The following is a 20,842-nucleotide window of genomic DNA, read 5'->3' on the forward strand; positions in this document are numbered from 1 at the left end:
GTCACGGTATTTATGTAGCTGGTATACTTCAGTTTCTGGTCGATGGTACCCTCCCTGGTGTTAATAGTGGGGAATTCAGTGGGCGTGGTTAACACGTTGCTTCACAGTGCTAGGGATCCGGGTTCGATTCCCGCTTGGATGACTGCCTGTGCGGTGTCTGTACGCTCTCCCCGTGTCTGTGTTGGTTTCCTCCGGCATCTCCAGTTTCCTCCCACAAGTCCCGAAAGACGTGCTTGTTACATGAATTGGACATTCTGAATTCTCCCTCTGTGTACCCGAACAGGAGCTGGAATGTGGCGACTAGGGGATTTTCACAGTAACTTCATTGCAGTGTTAATGTAAGCCTGCTTGTGACACTAATAAAGATTATTATACAGCGATGGTAATGCATGCAAGAAAATGTCAGAGGGTGTTTGTGAGATTCTCTCTTGTTCACTATTGGACGATTATTTCTGACACTTGCTTGTCATGATCATTACTTGCCAATCGTCAGCCGAATCCTGAACATCGTTCAGGTCCAGCTTATTATGGGCATGGACTGCTTCAGGAATGAGCAATCTTACTGGACTGTGTTAACTTTGGGATGAAAAGTTGTAATTTTCCTCAACGTAGTCAAGACCCCAATTATCCTTTCCCCTTGAGGACTCAACACACATCCTCCCCATGCAATGTCCCAGTAAATAGAAGTACTACATAGTGCATCATTAAGGCAGAAAGAATAGCCATCCTCACAGGTTGCAACTGATGGTGCAATAATCAATCTCAGCGCCTTTAGTTAGAAATAAGTAAATCATTCAGCATTACTGATCATCACTGCTATCCTGTGGCCCTTGTTAGGTGAGCCACAACGCCTCCAATTTTTGAATAGCCTAAGGCTCGTCAACAAGCCTCTTTCACAAATTATGTCCATTTGATGCAAATGCCAGTGGTGACACAGTAGCAACAGAACTCTACTTTAGAAGGAACTGAACATCTTCAGAAGAGAAGATTTGGGGAGGCGGGAGAGGGGAGGGAGAGAGAGAAAGAGACAGACTTCGGTGCAATAGCCTTATTTTGGAAATTTGTGACCAGTTACCTTTTTCTTTAAGCTCCTGTGGTTTCTCCCAAGTAGATTCTAAGGTCCGGTTGTTATAATAATAGATTTTTCCATCGCCAGTTTTATATTCTGTCCATTCAGAGCCTGGGATACCTCCAGGAAGGGTGACAGAAGAAGCTATTGTAACCTGTGGAGGTAACATCGGCACCATAGGTGGGGCCATTCCGGGCAACATACCTGAAAAGGAGAACATAGCATGTTCAAGCTATACCACAAGGCTACATCTTTTAATCAGATCAAAATGAGGAGGAGAAAAACAGAGTATCTGATCTCATTTGTTAATGACCAAAATTTCAGTTTCATTACCCATCCCAGAAGAAAAAAATACACAGGCAGCAAACCTAGATTTTCAAGCTTCCGAAAAAGTGATCTTCTTTGCTCCCCATAGCTTTACCTCTGCTCACGAATGTGTCCAAATCAATTTCTTATTTGACTAGTGAGTGGTGTCAGGAAACTTGTTATCTTTCCCGGTTTTAATGGAATTTAGTCATTACTAAGAAGTCGTTCCTTATTACATTACTGCTGCAAAATTACTGTGGTAAAAGTTCTTTCAGATGGAGATAATAGTTTAGATGCCCTTCCTGCAATCTCCATTGTTAGCGTTTGCTTTTTTTGAGTCTAATCACATTTTTCATTCAATGCTGCACAAACAGTGTGAACAACAGCGTTAAGGTTCATCCCACGGCTGGCAAGATGAAACATGTGAAGTATAATAATAGATCAGATTTTTGATCAGATTATTCAAAAGCAATTTCCAACTAAACTAACTTCATCCCTCTAGCTTGAAGTCCTAGGTGTGTGGGTCTGCACCACGATGCCTGCCATAATGCTAAAACTACACAAAATAAAGAGCTTTTTGAACAACGTTCAACTACTTTACTTCCTAGGTAGACATTCTGATCTGTCATTTTACTCCACGTTTCATCTTGCCATCCCAAATCCTGTAAAAAAAAATCAACGTACCAAAAATACGATTTGATCTCCAAAGGCAGATTCTAAATGAATGTTGTTAAAGTCTTACATATAGAAAAACTTTCAGTTTTTAAAATGAGACCTCTGCCGTCATTCTAATTTGTGGTTTTAGTGTTAGCTTTTGATCATTAACAGAGAAATGCAGGTGGTGCATAAGAATTTGAAGGTAGTGTGTGATGCTTTGAGTTGCAACAGAACAAGTGCTGATTTATAGCATTTAATTTTCTGACAGAAGTTAATTGTATTTTATTGTGTGTCATTTGTAATTTTCACTTTCCTCCAAATTATCGTTTTCATACATGTGGATTTTCAAAATGAACTAACACTACACAGTCGGCAGCACATTCATTCCCTGAATTCAATTCAAAAGTTGCTTAGGCCACTAAAGATAAGTGAACATTACACACTCAGTAGGAAACCATTATTTTGGAATAATTGGAAAGCCAGATAGGACATTATCTCAAATTGAACTGCATCTCGTTGGGGAAACCAAAGATCAATTCTCAATCCTAGTGAAAGATAATGAGTTCTCACCTTCTGTTTCATTTGTCTCATGGTCCCCAAGCTTTCTACAATTAAACTGAAGGCATCATGTAGATCACTAGTCATATGCTAAAGCTTAAGACTTGAAAAACTTATTTTCTCCTGACATAGAACACGGAACATAAATTACCCCAACAGTTTCTGAAAAGGGTTACATGGCCTATATTTAGCAGATAAACCAAATCTTCTTTGGTCTGTGTTCCTGCATGCAGGCTGCTACTTATACTGGAGTTATCCTTTTCTTTATGCTCATGTATAGGATCATTACATCCATCATTACACCTTCAGAGTTATTAAGGAACTTTGACTTTGATAGACTTTCAAAGCCAGCAAGTGCCAAAATGCCCAACAGAATAGATCAGTTTCCCCGGTGCTGTGCTAAGAAAACTGTTGTGCAATGCAGAAATCTGCTCCTCCATCATAATAACATTCTTGGAAATAAATGAGCTCCAAGGACAAGAGAAGTCTAAGATTCCACATTTGGTTGGAGATTTTTGCTCACTCTGTACAATTATAGAAACCAGAGGCATTGGTGCAACAGAGTTCTTGTTCACTAGAGGTGTAAAATGCTAGACAAGGTGGTGGAACCATAATATCCACAAGTTCAGGTGAGACATCTACAACTTCTGACATCAAAAACCGTTGCCCAGTTTGACAAAGTAAAGTTGGAAATATTCCCACCTCATTTAACCATAATCATGTAGGACTTTTTTTTTTCTTTCAATTTGGAATGATCTTGTGTTGATTAAGCTACATTAATAAAAATAGCAAAGCAAATAAAACATTCATAAGAAATTGCAGAACAAAATTACTGAGCCAGGTTATGGGGCAGCATTTAAAGGCATGCATGCAAACGGACTACTATGCATGAGGAAATGGGTTTTGCACACACAAGCACTGGTCATCACAGATGGCACAGCTAAGTGGATGAAGGAAGGCTTTACATAAGTGCAAACAAATGAACCACAAATACAATAAAACCAACAGCAGTTGGGAATCTACACATGAATTCCACCCCCCCCCCCCCCCCCCGCCCAAGCAATAGTGGGTACTGGCAGAACATGGCTTTATCCATGTTCCAACAAATGCCCCAAAGTGATTATTGTTTTTGATGGAATATTTGCATAATGCTATCTTAAAATAAAGCCAGAGGTTTGTGAATAGGTATTTAGTTGGACAGCTAAAATAAAATCATAACATTCAAATATCATGCCACTAATAAGACAGAAAGGACCAAGATAAAATATTACCATTCTTGGCGGTAGTGACTGTCTTTACATACGGGCAGCTGACTATTTGCATCATTGCTACACCTGTAAGAATGGATAAGCAAGCGTGTTGGAGAAAAGATAGGCGTCAGCTGTTATGATTTTAAAGCTGCATTATAGTAAAAACATGTTCCAATTCCTCATTTAGATCACCAGTTGAAAAAATACAGTACAACATTGCAGAAGGAAAAATTGTGCCCATTAACTTAGTCTTTCATTGTCTGAAATGGAAAGTCACACTAGGGGCTTCAGTAGTGCAGTGTGTTCCCATAACATGTACACATTTATCCTGGGTATACATTTAAAAGGAACACATATAAACTTGTATACATCATGTTTTTTTTAATGATTAGCATGTCATACAGTTACAATGTGGGAACGCATCAAGATATTTGCATTGCCTGAACTATACTGAACAGAGTAACAGCAGTGAAAATTGGGGCCATTTATCTACATCATATGCATCTTTAGGGGGACACACTTAAGTAAAAAATTTTGTGAATATTACAAACATTAACACCACAGGTTTCCTATGAAATGGGGGGAATTTTGGCTTGTTAAAAAGGAACATAAAGAGACACTTAACTGAGGTATGCACTTACAGGTAAGTGGAGTAGACTGTACTTGTAAACCTGCAAGAATTGACATAGGTACATCCTCAGGAATTAAAAACTGAATCTCTTAGATAATGTACAGAAAGTATGCATTACAAAACATTATAGGCACACATGCCTAAACCCAATTCAGTAAAAATATATGTACATATTAAAAGCAAAACCAAGAAAAATCAAAAACATTATCAAGTATAATGCAGCTTTAAACTAAGCTAGGGTCAATTTATACCCATCAATACCAATCCAATTCAGCAGTAGACAGATTGAAATCTTCCCAAATATATTCACTGACTAAGTCAGTTTCTCACTAAAAATGCTTGTTTAAACGGATAATTTTATTTTCTTCAAGTTCATTTGAGGAAGTTTATCAATTTAAAAATCAGTCTTTGCAAACTGCATGCTAATCTATTCTATTTTTTCTTTTCCCTTCTTCCCTAAAGTCACTGCTAGCCTGTTCCCTGTTAAAGTTCCACGTGTGTTAGATATTTGAGTGTCACCATACCATTCAATTGAGGACAGAGTTGAACTTTTCTACAATCTCAAAGGACAGCCAAGATATCAAATTTTCACCAACAATAGGCGTCAGTGGATTTTCCCCTTCCTAAGCTTCAGGAGCATACCTGACAGCATCGGTGAACACAGCACGAGTTGCACATGAGACGACATGGCACTGGAGTGTACGGCACTGAGCTAAGTCATTGGGAAGCCTACCACAGACTTTTAAAATGCAGCTAAGTATGTGGCACAGCCTCAAAAATGATCAACATTCTCCATGTCCGAAAAGATGTGTTCACTTTAATTTTTTTTTCAAACCATAACTGGGTGAACTAAATGTTTGTTCGTAAGGGTGAGGAATGCTGTTGCAGAAGTTACATATCTGAATTCTGTACACTTTGAATTGTTTATACTCCATGTAACTTCGAACAGGCCCCAGGAATGCAATGCAACAAAGGTCCTGAACCATCAAATTGACATCCGGTCATGGGGCAATTCCTATCTCCCTGGAATGACCATTTCACCGTTGGTCAGTTTTCAGCTCATGCATTATACACAGAAAATAACACAATGACCAACAAAACTATCAAAACATTTGCAACTATAATTAAAGCTATATTAATTCCTAAAATTCAATTTAACAATCATTTTTAAAAATCACTTGTGGATCCCCTCGTTGTCCTTTTACCGTCAAATCCCCTCTCTAGTCTGTAACTAATTGCAGAGATTCTTCACCAGCCCTCTCATTTGAAGCGGACGTTAATTTGGCTCCTTCAAATTATAGAATGATACTTCTAAATAGCGCCCCCCCCTCCAATAAACCATCAGCACTCAAGAATTCACCATTTATTGTATACATTATTTTTAAAAATAAATTTTAAGTATCCAATTATTTTTCCCCCATTTAAGGGATAATTTAACGTGGCCAATCCACCTACCCTGCACATCTTTGGGTTGTGTGGGTGAGACCCATGCAGACACGGGGAGAATGGACTCCACACAGAGTGACCCAGAGCTGGGATCGAACCCAGGTCCTCGGCACCGTGAGGCAGCAGTGCTAACCACCGTGCTGCCCTTTATTACATAAATTAAAGTAAAACCAAAGATGTTAAAAGTGATCTCGTAAATTAAATCAACTTGCTCTGGAAGAATTGATAGTGGTTCCTCGAGTTGCAAGATAAAATCGCCATAGTCCGAGATGACCATTTGAGGGGCGGAGCTGACTGACGATTTAACCAGAGGATCACCAGACCTCAGGTGAGGGGTGAGGTTGAGACAGCAGTGCTCACTCTGCATCACAAACCTGCTGTCTAGCCAACTGAGCTAAACTGGCCTGCGAGACCGTATTATTATTGTTTGCCCCATGTTCCCTGCCCTAGTTAAAAGCAATGTTGAGTATTCTTGAGTAGACGGAAGGAGAAAGCAGGCAGTGGAATCTTGCACAGAAGCAGAAAAGGGAAGGCTCAGACATTAAGCAGTTATTTTACGAGTCATTGCCATCTGCTGGTTTGTTAGTGATAGAAAGCCCAGCTGAAACAGGTTTTGCTTTTTGCTCCAGGTTTCAGGTTGTAATTATTTACATGCTACCAAAAAGCAGAAGTAGGTGAGCACTTTATCAGACTATTAAGAAATGTTTATACCTCACTGAAGCAAAACACTTTCTAATGATCTTTTCTATTTGTCGTCAGCTCTTCTGGTTAGAGCATTTTCTCAAAGATCCAATAATTGTGTGTAATTATCACAGAATCCTTCCAGTGCAGGCAGCCATTCGGCCCAGTGGGTCTGCACCGATCCACTCCACCCTATACCCGTAATCCTGTAACCTAACCTGCACATCCCTGGACACTAAGGGGCAATTTATAATGGCCAATCCACCGAACTTGCACATCTTTGGACTGCGGGAGGAAACCCACACAGGATACGGGAGAATGTACAAACTCCACACAGTCACCCAAGGCCGGAATTGAACCGGGGTCTCTCGCATGGTGAGGCAGCAGTGCTAACCAACCAAGTTTTCCCAATACTCTACTAAATTAGATAAACTCCAGCTGGCATACAGTCTTATGTGTCACAGCCCTCTTGTAACCTAAACCTAGTAGTGTTCTGCATATATAATTTGGGCATGGAGCACTGGAAAATTATCTGACATTACAGACTCCTCACCAGATGTCACAAGGCATCACATTCCTGGTTCAGTCACTATGTTAATCAGGATTAAATTGCCACTGATGTCCATTCTCCCAATCCTCAGGCTTCAGAGGCTAAACATAATAGTGCTGTTGTCCTAGCCTGGCATTTTTAAAAAAAGACTAAATTCTTACAAATTAAACTATTGCAGAGTCACATTTCAAAATAAGCTTTGTGGCCAGAGTAAATTTCAAAGAGTTTTTGACTTGCAGCATTTGTTATGCCGCTTTACATTATCACAGAACATTCACACTATTAGCTCCAATGAGAACACGGATGGTCAGGATGTTTCTGCAACAGTAGTGAGGCTATCAGCGTTCACCATTGTTTGGGAATAAATTGGACGCCAATTTCTGGCATCTGCACCCCTGCAGTTAAATGTAGAATTTTAAAATCTTTTAAAAAATCTTTTTATTGGCATTTCTCATATTTTTAAACAGTTGTATATATACACATCACATCTTTTTGCCCGCGCTAATTTCCTTTATTATACACAAGGGGTTTATTTTGTCCTTCGTTTAACTGACCCTATGTACATTTCGCTTAAATGTAGAAATAAGGATATGGCTGCCCGAGTTGCTCTATTCCTCCAGAAGCTTTATGATACTAAAGACTCAACATTAAAAGCATGGAAAGGTGTGAAATGGTGATAATTATCCACAAGATACACCAGAAAAGGGTCAGGGCTATCCCCTTCAAGTGCAAGTGGATTTTCAACAGTGTGTTAAGTTTAAATTTAGTTCCTACCAAGTGAGCTCCGTGACACTGAAAACTTGTTTTTAAAAGAGTGTGGGTTCAGAGAATCAGTGCAGGAAGCCACCATTCGGCCGATCGAGTCTGAACTGACCTTTCGAAAGAGCATTATCTAGGCACACTCACTTGCCCTATTTCTGTAACCCCGGGCATTGATTATGGCTAATCCACCTGACCTGCACATCTTTGGACCATTCTCATTCCTTCATATTTTATTATTATTGGGGGATTTTAAAACAATTGTCTTTTATTTCTGCCTCCCTTATTTCTCTCTGAATCCTATCTTTATCTCTTCATTTCACTTTCTGTACATTATTTCCCATTTAATATTCCAATTTGACTTCCTGGTTTATTCGCATGAAGGATTCTTCAATTCAATTGGACAGACCATTATTTTCCCCAGAAGAGTTCTAAGTAGAGGGCGCTGCACGGTTTTGGCTCTCTAACAACCACAATTATTAAACTGCAGTGAAAAGGAGGCTCACTAAAATTCTCTGGGTGAGTAGAAGTGTAATGAATAGTGAGTCTTGTTCATTTACCAACCACAAAATACAGGCAATTAAGTCATTTTCATATCTGTTTCCTGGTTAAAATAAATGTTGATTCCAGTTTTGTCTGCATTCAGCTCAATTTCCACAGAGTCACTTAAGACTTAATGGTGCCGATGACCTGGTAGCAGAGCAGCTTGCATATGCAAGTAGAACATAGAACAGTACAGCACAGAACAGGCCCTTCGGCCCTCGATGTTGTGCCGAGCAATGATCACCCTACTCAAACCCACGTATCCACCCTATACCAGTAACCCAACAACCCCCCCCCTTAACCTTACTTTTTAGGACACTACGGGCAATTTAGCATGGCCAATCCACCTAACCCACACATCTTTGGACTGTGGGAGGAAACCGAAGCACCCGGAGGAAACCCACGCACACACGGGGAGGACGTGCAGACAGTGACCCAGCCGGGAACCGAACCTGGGACCCTGGAGCTGTGAAGCATTGACGCTAACCACCATGCTACCGTGCTGCCTATGTGATGGTGATTATGCACAAACAGAAGTGCAAGGACTTGAGCCAGCATCATGCGGACTGGCTGACAGAGATGACTGCTGGGGGAAACCATTCTGTAGAAAGATTAAAGAATATTGCAGATGCTGGAAATGTGAAATAAAATCGGAAATTGCTGGAAATACTCAGCCCAAGCACAGTAAACTTTGTTTTGCTCCCTCAGGAAATGCCAGGTCCTGTGGTAATAATTTTTGATATAAATGATGACAAGAAGAAATATTTTGTATTTAATGTAAAGACTTCTCAGCATTGACTAAATGTGCAAAGACATTTAAATTTAAATCCATTCAGTATCACACTTCTAAGTGCTGCGATGAGGGAATGTTGCAAAAATGAAGTTCCATCTTACTTATTGTTTGTAAGATGATCTGCCTGAAAACGGTCTTGCGAGCATTGAAGTATTGAAAAATGTGATGCACAGGACAGGACAAGCAGAGCAAGAGAATGGCAGGACTGAATGTAGTTTCTAAAGAAAAGGCGATAAATTCATCCTGATTGAGGCCCATATTATTTTATGATTACACCTCGATTATTCTCTCTAAATTTTTGTTGCTCAAGTGAGACTGCCCCTTATCTTTAATCATATTTCAGAAATCATCTCTTAACATAGATGATTGTAGGGTGAATTATCTTTGAGCAAATGAAAACCCTTGTGATGGCAGCAGCTGGTGACCGTTGACAGACGAGACACATCTATATGTGCCTCACCAAGCCAATGTATCACCATGGCAACAGATCCTTCTTGAGGAATTCCATCACCAATGATAGAAATTGTATACTATCTTTGCTGAACTGCATTGCTCATCAGCTGTCTTCCTGTAAACCTTTATATTTAAGGTTAGATCTTGTTTTAAAAAAGCAAATAAAAGGTTTTGAGATTTAAAAAAAGCATCACAAGACTGTTTTAAAGGTACAGGGAGCAGAAGAGATGAGCAGATTGTTTTTAAGCAGCCAGTCGCAGTGGTCTGGAACACTGCCTGAAATGGTGGCGGAAGCAGATTCAAACCTTCAAAAGGAAAATGAATTCATACTTGAAATGGACGAAAATTCATGGTTATGGGAAAAGAGCAGAACATGTATGGAGCATTAAAATTAAACTTTGAATGACATCAAAGGCTGTTCAGCAGCACTATTACTTTAGGTTACATGAACTGTTCTATTCTGAGAGTTTATAATATTGCAGATTATTTACCAAGCAGTATGGTTTTTTAAAAATAAATTTAGAGTACCCAATTAAGGGGCAATTTAGCAAACGTGTTGTGAACTGTTTTAATAATCAGAGGATCCACCCCTACTCCCTGTACATTGGTACTGAGTGTTTGTACCGTTTGGCCTTGCATATATTTTTGTACTGTTTTAATAAAAAGATATGGCCAATCCACCTAACCTGCACATCTTTGGGATGTGGGGTGAAACTCATGCAGACACGAGGAGAATGTGCAAACTTCACACGAACAAATATCCAGGGCCATGATTCGAACCTGGGTCCTCAGCGCCGTAGACAGCAGTGCGAACCATTGTGCCATATGCTGTCCCACAGCAAAATTATATTAAAGCTAGATATTCTATTGGAAAGGACTGTTAATCTCTTAATAGGTTCACCAATTGTTTGGCTGCAATTTAAACCTTTTTTGAGACTCACTAACAATCTCCACGACATGCTGAATTTTGGTAGGTGGGCACTGCAAGCCTATGTCCTGAGGTGACAGCAGCGAGCAAGCAAACACGCTGGGGAGACAGCAGCAACTGGGAAAATCTCTTGCTGGTTTATGTTACGATAACGACTGCTCTGTTACTGGATTTGTAATCGAAAGGCCTTCACTTAAAAGTCTAGTTAAATGTCAGGTATAGGAAAGTAGAGAAGGGATGACATTTTAGTTAACCAGAATACAAAGCTTTACAAATGTTCAACTTCTTCGGAGGTCTGTAGAATATCCCTGTAGAATGAATGTTTTAGCATCGCTAAAAGTGCCAGTCACAAACTGGTACAAAAGAACTTGCAAAGTGGCCAAAGCCTAAAATATTCAAATAAAGTAATATTATAACTTTTCCAGGTAATGCCAACACTGTACTTAGTTTTAAAATGTTCAGATCATAACAGTTTATATATTCTTTAAAAATCACTGTTACAAATAGTTCTTAAACACCAGTCAGGCAGAGAGAAATCCAGTTCTGCACCACGACAGTACTGTGTATTGGAAGGTAGAAAGACTTGCATTCACAGTCTCAAAACATTTTACAGGTAATCAAGTCCTCTTGAAGTACAATCACATTTATAATTTAGAAAATTGGCCAGAACACGAGGAAGAGTTTCACTGCTCTCCTTCAAAATAGTGCCATGGGATCTCGTACGCCTACCTAAGAGGGAAGACTGGACCTCCAGTTTAAAGCTGTATCCAAAGACAGTGTGGCACTCCCTCAGTACTGCACTGAACTAACAGCCCAGGTTATGTATAAGTCACCTCTGAAGTGTGCTTGAACCCTCATTTTGTTGATTCAAACATGAGAGCCCGATTAACTATAGCTGATTAACTATGAAAGGGAATTAAAAGGGAATTAAATCTCCCATGGCGAGTGTACGGACCAACAATACCAACTCCCAATACTTCCAGCTGCACAGGGGCACCAGACAAGGATGCCCACTGTCCCCGCTGCTGTTCGCACTAGCAATCGAACCGCTAGCAATAGCGCTCAGGGCAGCAAAAAATTGGAGGGGGATCCGAAGGGGAGGCAGAGAGCACAGAGTCTCACTCTATGCAGATGATCTGCTCCTCTACATCTCGGACCCACAAAGCAGCATGGACGGAATCATCGCGCTCCTGAACCTCACCAGCCTGACGGCGGAAGTAAAAAAAAAAAGGACCTGCAAAGATGGAATACACTCCCACTCTCCCTCGCGGGGAGAGTCCAGACGATCAAAATGAACGTACTGCCCAGGTTCCTCTTCCTGTTTAGATCCATTCCGATCTACATCCCCAAGGCCTTTTTCAAAGTGCTGGACAAACTTACCATGGCGTCCGTATGGGGGGGGGGGGTGGGGTAAAAATGCTAGGATCCCAAAGAAGGTCCTACAAAAACAAAATCCGGGGGGGGGGGGGGGGGGGGGGGGGGGGGCTAGCCCTCCCGAATCTACAATTCTACCACTGGGCGGCAACAGCCGAGCGAGTAAGGGGATGGATCCAGGAGCCAGAAGCCGAGTGGGTGCGTGTGCAGGAGGCCTCCTGCATGGGGACCTCCCTCCGGGCCCTCGCCACGGCAGCACTCCCATCCCCACCCAAAAAACACTCCAGCAGCCCAGTGGTGACAGCCACCCTCCAATCCTGGAACCAACTGCGGCAGCAATTTGGCCTGCCCAAAATGTCGGACAAGGCTCCCATCTGCAACAACCATAGGTTCACACCAGCACTGACGGACGCCACCTTCAAAAGGTGGAGGCAGGACGAGGGGACACTGACAGTCAGGGACCTATACATGGACGACAGGATCGCAACACTGGAAGAACTGACAGAGAAATTTCGGCTAGCTGGGGGGAACGAGCTACGGTACCTGCAGCTCAAAAACTTCCTACGAAAGGAGACAAGGACGTACCCACAACCGCCATGACAGACACTACTGGAAGACCGACTGGACGCAAGTATCCTAGAGAAAGGGAACAACAGCGACATGTATGACCGATTGGTAGAAAGGGACGACACCGTACTGGATGCAACAAGAATGAAATGGGAGGACGACCTGGGGATTGAGATAGGGTAGGGACTCTGGAGTGAAGCACTGCATAGGGTCAACTCCACCTCCACGTGTGCAAGGCTCAGCCTGATGCAACTGAAAGTGGTACATAGAGCCCACTTAACAAGAAACCGTATGAGTAGGTTCTTCCCGGAGGTGGAGGACAGATGTGAACGGTGCCAAAGAGGCCCGGCCAACCACGCCCACATGTTCTGGTCTTGCCCCAGACTCGTGGAGTACTGGACAGCCTTCTTCGAGGTTATGTCCAAAGTGGTGGGAGTGAGGGTGGAGCCATGCCCGATAGTGGCGGTCTTCGGGGTTTCAGAACAGCCAGATCTATTCCTGGGGAGGAGGGCGGACGCCCTTGCCTTTGCCTCCCTGATCGCCCGCCGTAGAATCCTGTTTGGCTGGCGGTCAGCAGCACCGCCCAGAGCTGCAGACTGGCTGTTCGACCTCTCGGAATCTTTCCAAATGGAGACAATCAAATTCGCCATCCGAGGGTCGAACGACGGCTTCCACAGAACGTGGGAGCCATTCATGCAATTGTTCCGGGACCTGTTTGTGGCCAACGTACAAGAGGAAGAATAGTCGAGTGGCCAAGAATCAGGGGGAAATGGACGGGAATCGGGGGAAGGTAGCCGCGGGGGTGGTTGTGGGGGGAGGAGGGCTACGGGTTCGTTATGGGGGTTTGATGGCAAGCTAAGGCCCAAAACCAAACTGTAAATAAATGCCTATAAACATGTGCCTCAGCCATATTGGGGAATGTAAAATATGTATGCCGGCTAAAGGGGGCGGCCACAGTTGTTGTTACGAAGATGCTTACCTGTAAATATACATGTTAATTTTTGCGTGTTTTTTTTCTCTCTAATAATTTGTTATTTGTTCAATATAAAATATGAAAACTCAATAAAAAACCATTTTAAAAAAAGGGAATTAAATCAACTAAAAGTGTTGAATATTTAATTACAGAATTAAGATTAGAAGTTTCTACGGAAGACTAAAAAGCAGAATACAGTTTGCAATAAAGACATAATACTAAATTATAAATGGCTTACTGGACAAGCCACTTTGCTCATGAATCCCCTACTTTTAGAATGCTCGGAGTTTAATCATATGGATAAAGTTTCAGTTGTCATTCAAGTTTCAGTTTAATATTTCTCACATCTATCAGCCTGATGCAAGGTGTAAACAAAAAAAGGAGCTTTGACTTCTTATTTGAAATCCAAAATTATGAAGGTCATTCAAAAAATTCCACAAGACAAAACAGTGGACAGGAAAAATTAATTTTAATCTCAACAATTTCAATGGTCAGCATCAACCCACGAAAAGACCAACTCTGCACTACCTGGTCTCGCATCTATTCATCTTGTAATGAACAGCTCCTCATTTAAAAAAACAAAATTAGATACACGCACAGAGGGAAGAACGAATGAAAAAAAAGTCTTTCCTTAAGGGGGGGAAAATGGTGGCACAGTGGTTAGCACTATTGCGTCACAGCACCTCTCAAATCCCCAAAGACGTGATGTTAGGTAAATTGGACATTCGGAATTCTCTTTCTGTACCCGAACAGGCGCCGGAATGTGGCGACACAGTAACTTCATTGCAGTGTTCCTGCAATAAATAGAAGGACTCATTTTCTGTGCGGCTGAATTACTTTCCAAGTATCCACAGAAAGTAAGAGCACAAGAACCGGAATTGAACAAATCTCCTAATTTATACTGATGCATACATAGTGAACTATCAGCTCCCCAGTGGAGATTTTTAAACATGCCAGTCAGCCTTTTTGGAAATAGAAGGAGTCTATCTGCTGCAACACTCCCCAGGTGTATCTCAAAAGTCATAAAACATTCCAGGGATATGCTGGATGTCTGGGGTGGCGACATGGCATAACAAATGGCTCCAAAAGATAGGTGGGGGGGAAATACAGCCAGGAAAAATGGGGGGAAAAACTGCGGGGGGTGATAAAAAATAACACGGGCACAATGGGGTCAGGGCAGTCATGGGTGGACAAGCTGGAGGATCAGCTAGGATGGAAAAGATACTAAGACAGCTAGAAATGGGTGGGGTGGGGTGAAGACGCAAAGATGATAACCAGTTAGGAAAAATTAGTAGCAAAAGTTGCAAGAGGGAGAACAGCCAGACTTAGAACTGAGCAAACTGGAATAACCTTTCCAGGCTCATTCCATTAAGGTGTTAGCTTTGACAGAGTCATCGGACTCGAAACGTTAGCTCTTTTCTCTCCCTACAGATGCTGCCAGACTTGCTGAGATTTTCAGCATTTTCCCTTTCGTTTCAGATTCCAGCATCCGCTGTAATTTGCTTTTATCCATAAAGGTGTTTGATTTTTTTAGTCGTATTATTTATATATTGGAATCAGTTACAGTTTGTTCCCCAAGTTTTCCTCTGCTGAATCTATTCCAATCATTTTATAATTGTGTTACAATATTTTAATTTGCTTAATAGTGGAATTTTGTCAATTCTTCCTTCACTTCTAGCCAAGTCTCGAAGTTTAATGCAGGAACACTGCAAATCAGAAAAAGGAATTAAAGGAAAAGCAAAGGTAAATAATCCGGCCACATCACTCTGCAGCCTTTTAAGGCTGCCACATTACTACAGGTCAACAAAATAAAAACAGATTAACTCAATGTAATGATTGTCAAAGAACACAATTTTGATACATGTTTGATAGTACAGAACTTGAGTATTGCTGAAAAGAGAAACATGTTGATGCTTTTCGTCTTGCACTAATCAGGACACTTTGCAAGAATACCGACAGGAGGAAAACAACAATTTATACTGTATCAGAAGAGAATGTGGATTGGTTGGCAGGTGCACTGATGGTAGAGGTGTGGCCATGGACAATGCACCAGTTAATGGTGAGCAACAGATAACTGCCAAGCATTGTTTGAAATTGAACCAGGCAGCTTGACCCTCACCAGTCAAGGCATTGCCTTTGTGAATGAATTAGCGAATGGTTATCACTTATTTTGTTTAGCTGAAATAGGTGCAATGTGTTAACATATTCTTTCTGTCTGCAGGAACAGGGCCTTGTGTAATAATTTATGTAGCTTCTAGTACATGTAAATGCACATTACAAATTCGACTAACAATCTTAAATTGGTTGTCAGTGTCATGTGAGAGTACCTTTAAGAAATGGGTGCTTAAGAAATGTACCTTTAAGAAATGGGTATTTATCAGTGATGTCAGAGTGTGGGTGGAGCTGGGCTCTGTCAGCTTTTTACTTGCATTTTAGGCTGTTTGCTACAGGGTGTGTTTTAGTTTCATTTTTCAGAGCTGGATAGCTGCAGTCACAGCCAGAAGATGTGCTAGTCTCTCTCTCTCTCTGTAATCTAAAGACTGTAAATCGATCCTTTGGTGATTTAAACTAATAACTGCTCTCAGTAGTGACTTTAACCTGATGTGCTTCTGTTAAAAGTTTTGTTTTAAGTCTTATGGATGTTAAAAGGAAAGCTTAACGGATTACTTAGTGTTGTATTCTTTGGGGGTTGTATTTGAATTGATGGTTGCTAAGATGCTCACTGCATGTCTTAAAAAGGTTAACTTGAGTGCATAGAATAAACATTGTTTTGTTTTAAAAAATACTTTTCCATTTCTGCTATACCACACCTGTAGAGTGGGCCATGTACTCCCCTTACCACAATCTATTAAAAGTTGTGGGTCAGGTGAACTCCATCATACACTTTGGGGTTCTCTAAACCCTGGCCCGTAACATCAGCATAATTCTTAGCACACGGAGGGTTGTTGAGTGCATATTATCCTATTGCGGAATCACATCTAATGTTGACCCAGGTTTGGGGTTTTGCGAGCACTTGGTTGGGTACAGTCTGTACCTTGCCCAATGAATACAGTGACTGGGACATTCTGTTTGATACGATCCACCAGTCTTTGAGACGTATGGCGTACATACCTAGCACTACACTGGCACTGAAATTCATATCCATCACTCATTTGTGAGATAGCTAGAACGTCTTTTTGGCTTGTCACGACATCCTGCGCTAGTGCGCAGTCAACTCCAACCGCACTTGACCTGGAGTCGCAACACATGTGAAATTAGATTTTATTTTAAATATTATTAGTCATTGATTGTGTCTATTACGCTACAGGTTTGTAACTTTACAACAACTAACCTTTTATTACGTACAGTGTTATAATTAAATGGACAAAAAAAGTAACTATTTACTACCCCTTTCCCAACCCCCCATCCTAATTTGCCCCACTCTCCATATACACACACACAAACACACATGTACATACATAATAAAAATAAAAGAATAAGGATGTTCGATGCACTGGGTCTTCCAGTCATTGTCTTTCTGAAGTTCAGGCTTTCATTTTGGTACTTCGTCCTTCTCGGCTTGAGATGTTTTTTTCTGGCAAGGTTGTCTACTTTCTCTGCAGACTCAGCAGCATTTCAAGTTCACAGCAAAGGATGTGCCAGGCACACACTGCTTTCAGAACAATAGAACAGTTCTTCTAGTCAGCAAGCAGAGGAGAGAGAGCGTTTCTTTCACTCCCACGTCTAAACATTTCTTCCCAGTTGTTTAAGAAAGCATCATGCAGGAACCAATCACTGACTGCTGTCGTACAGAATACTGTGCCTGGCCAACCTGCCGGTTACCAGTTAACCAATCGAACCAACTCCCTCCAAAGCTGGTTCCTAAGAGTCTAGCTTCTCCTTTCTAAAATACAACACCTGGGAACACAATGGCTTGGCAAGCAGGCTGTTTCAACTTTGAATCTTTTGCTTAAAGGCACATCCCGATTATGATTCCACAGACCAAAATAATGAAATAAAAGAAATAGGACAAAGGAAATAAACAGGAAGGACTCTTACAGGTTTGACAGCAGCATCCCGTCAATACCACTCATGTTACTACTGAAGCGGAACACTGGTGAATAGGCTAACAATGTCAAATGAGCACACAGACACAGCATTGCTATTGATATGTAAATCCTGCATTGTCTTTGCAAATGTGTAGGAATCCTCCGCTGTGTAACAGTGCAACAGGTGAAGCTAGCTGATTCACACAGTAGCAACATGAGTTGTACTATGTTGCACTACAGGATGCTGCCGACAAGCCAAAAAGACATTCCCTGAGTAATGTAGAATGTGAGTTTTAGTGCCAATGAGAAGGTATTGGTTCATCTCTACACCAAAGTCTATATTGGACAGCAGCCTTGAAAGAGAGAACCTGGACATTCAAGCCCCACTCTTGCCTTTTTTTCTTTGTTCATCAGTATGCTGCAACTCTCCGTTTGGCAGAAAATGTGCCCATCTTCTGAATTCTACCCTCTGTTCTAGGAATCTTTGGATTTCTGGCACTGTAGAGGTGGAGCTCCTCCTGCTTTATCCATGTAAATGTCTTAATAATTGTACAACTAGAACAATTACTGGAATCAGACAAGGCACATTGAACAAAAATTCTTCATATATGTGTATGCACTTAAATATATATATATATATATATATATATATGACACGATTTTGAACGGTTACGGTTGAAAGCCCGAACACAGGCAGCAATTACAACCGAAAATGAGCACAAACAACCCAAGTTTCAGGGAGCAATTATCACAAAAAACAGATGGTCACAAAGGGAAATGAACAAATGACATGAAAAACATTACACCTTGACAAGTGGTATCTTACCTGGCAATGGAATTGGCATGCCAGGCAACGGCACACGAAATGGTGGCACCATCACTGGTGGAAAAGCTGGAATTGCTGTGGCTGGCTGTGGCACAGGTTGCGGTACAGGAGGGGGCATGTTGTGCGGCACAGATTGTAGTACCGGTTGTTGTGTTGCGCTGGTAGTCACGGCTACAGAGACGGGTGTTTGGGCAGCCACTGAGACAGAAGGTGGAGGCTGGTCGGGAGTTGCAGATACCAGTGGAAAATGAAAGCTGGCACCCTCACTTGACAAACTCCTCATACTTTTTCCAAACCCTTTTAATGCGGAATACGTTGGTGTGCATAATCGCATATGATCTGTACCATTTCAAATAAAACAAAAGCAGCCGTTGGAAAAATATATCACATTAAACAGCATATGAAAGACTTCACTTTTTCACATGCAGATATATAGTTAATACATTTTATTTTAACATCTATGGACAAGCCAGTTCAGTAGCCATGCCTTTCATATAATCCCTACAGTACAGGAGGCCATTCGACCCATCGAGTCTGCCCCGGCCTTCTGAAAGGGCATCTTACCAAGCACCCCCCCCCCCCCCCCCCCCCCCCCCCCATCTAACCTGCTCACCTTAGACACTAGGGACAATTTTACATGGCCAATCCACCTAACAAACCCATGCCGATAGGGGAGAACGTGCAAACTCCACACAGTCACCCAAGGCTGGAATTGAATCTGGGTCCCTAGTGCTGTGAGGCAGCAGTGCTAACCACTGATCACAACATAGGTACACTAGTTATTTTCAATCTATCGTCTCATTACACCAAACTTTGGGATATATTAATTTATGGGTGGACAAAATTATAAAAGGTAAAAATCAGGTGGCAATGAGGATTTACCTCTTCCCCCCTCCATACTTTATGCACCACTAAAATCACCGTCAGGAGTGGGAGGATGAAGCCGTACCAAAAATGTTGATAGTTTCCAAATTTAAATATTTAGCAATTTAAAGAAACAAAAGTCCCCTCCTGACCTAAAGAGTCAAATCACATTTGACATTTAGGAAAGATTCGGGTTTGGTCTCTGATACCAGTAGAGGTGGTTAATCTCAGAGAGTAACATTAATGGGATGCTACAAGTGGTTTTAAAGCCACTTGGTTACAATAGCAAATTAGATTTATTTTTTTTAAATGCGAAGGTTCCCAGTCTTGATCTTTACCCACTGTGGCGCGCTGTTTCCCATTGTGGCCACCCCACGCCGCCAGGAAACTTGCGTATGGGGGTGCATTGCTGGCGGAACAGAGAATCCTGCCGGCAGAGAATTCACCTCAAGGTCAGTAAAATAACCACTTGGCTACTGTACCCTTTGGTGCAGCTTGTAAAAGTTAGAAATTTACAAAAGTGTGAATTTTAACCAAGAAGTTTTGTTTGTGCCAAGTATGCAGGAAAGTATGATGACAGCATGATAAGCTGACAAATACAATTTCAATTGGAGATGCAGACCAAGTTTTGTATTTCTATTTCAATATACCAAGTACAAAATGGGGACTAAACTACACACCATGATCTAGGTATCATGCAGCTCTCCAATTCCAATTTGCATGAAGAATGTAGATTCTCCGTGAGCAACACTGATTGTTTTCAATGCATTTAGAAAGGCTCATGTACTGTCAACAAAGGAAGTTCCATGGATTTGAAATTTTGAACAAACTTAAAGGTGGATCAATTTACTGGTGGAAAAAAATGCTTTACACCAGACCGTTCATGACTTCAGGTTGTCCTAAAGTGCTTTAAATCATTAAATTACTTCTCAAGTATCATCACTCAAGTAGAAAATGCAGTAGCCAATTTATGCATAGCAAGGTCTCACAAGTGCTTATGAGATCATCTGTTTTTGTGGCGATGGTTGAGAAACAAGTATTAGCCAGGATACCAGGGGACAGAGCAGGAATATGGGACTGAATGTAATGCTCTACAGAGAACTTGCATGGAAGTAATGGGTCAAATGATGCCCTCCTGTGCCATAATATGACTTTAGTGCCAGTTTAGCTTAGTTGGCAGGACAGTTAGTTTGTGATACAGAGCACGGTCAACAGCACAGGTTCAATTCCCGTACCGGCTGAGGTTATTCATGAATGCCCCACCTTCTCAACCTTGTTCGTTGCTTGAGGTGCGGTGATCCTCAGGTTAAATTCCTAACAGTATTCAGGGTCCCAGGTTCGATTCCCGACTTGGGTCACTGCCTGTGCGGAGTCTGCTTGTTCTCCCCGTGTCTGCGTGGGTTTCCCAAGGGTGCGCCGGTTTCCCCCCACAGTCCAAAGATGTGCAGGTTAGGTGGATTGGCCATGTTAAATTAACCTTAGTGTCCAAAAAGGGTTAGGTGGGGTTATGGGGATAGGGTGGAGGTGTGGGGATGGGTGGAGGTGTGGGCTTGGGCGGAGTGCTCTTTCCAGGGATCGGTGCAGAC

General features: G+C 41.7%; 1 protein-coding gene across 11 annotated transcripts in view; it reads right to left on the minus strand.

Moving 5' to 3' along the window:
• LOC119965047 (transcription elongation regulator 1-like) overlaps positions 1-20,842 on the minus strand; it is a 130,321-nt gene that overhangs the window by 51,831 nt on the left and 57,648 nt on the right. For 6 of the 11 annotated variants that reach the window (XM_038795277.1, XM_038795270.1, XM_038795269.1 and 3 more), the window contains 4 exons: positions 18,393-18,731; positions 4,482-4,511; positions 3,862-3,924; positions 1,076-1,273 (listed from right to left, as the gene is read on the minus strand). In XM_038795277.1, coding sequence (XP_038651205.1) covers positions 1,076-1,273; positions 3,862-3,924; positions 4,482-4,511; positions 18,393-18,731 — 630 coding nt within the window. The remainder of the gene's footprint in view (positions 1-1,075; positions 1,274-3,861; positions 3,925-4,481; positions 4,512-18,392; positions 18,732-20,842) is intronic. The other 5 variants (XM_038795279.1, XM_038795275.1, XM_038795278.1 and 2 more) reach the window with 2 other exon arrangements.

This window comes from Scyliorhinus canicula, chromosome 4 (assembly GCF_902713615.1).
Source record: "Scyliorhinus canicula chromosome 4, sScyCan1.1, whole genome shotgun sequence".
Classification (NCBI taxonomy): domain Eukaryota; kingdom Metazoa; phylum Chordata; class Chondrichthyes; order Carcharhiniformes; family Scyliorhinidae; genus Scyliorhinus; species Scyliorhinus canicula.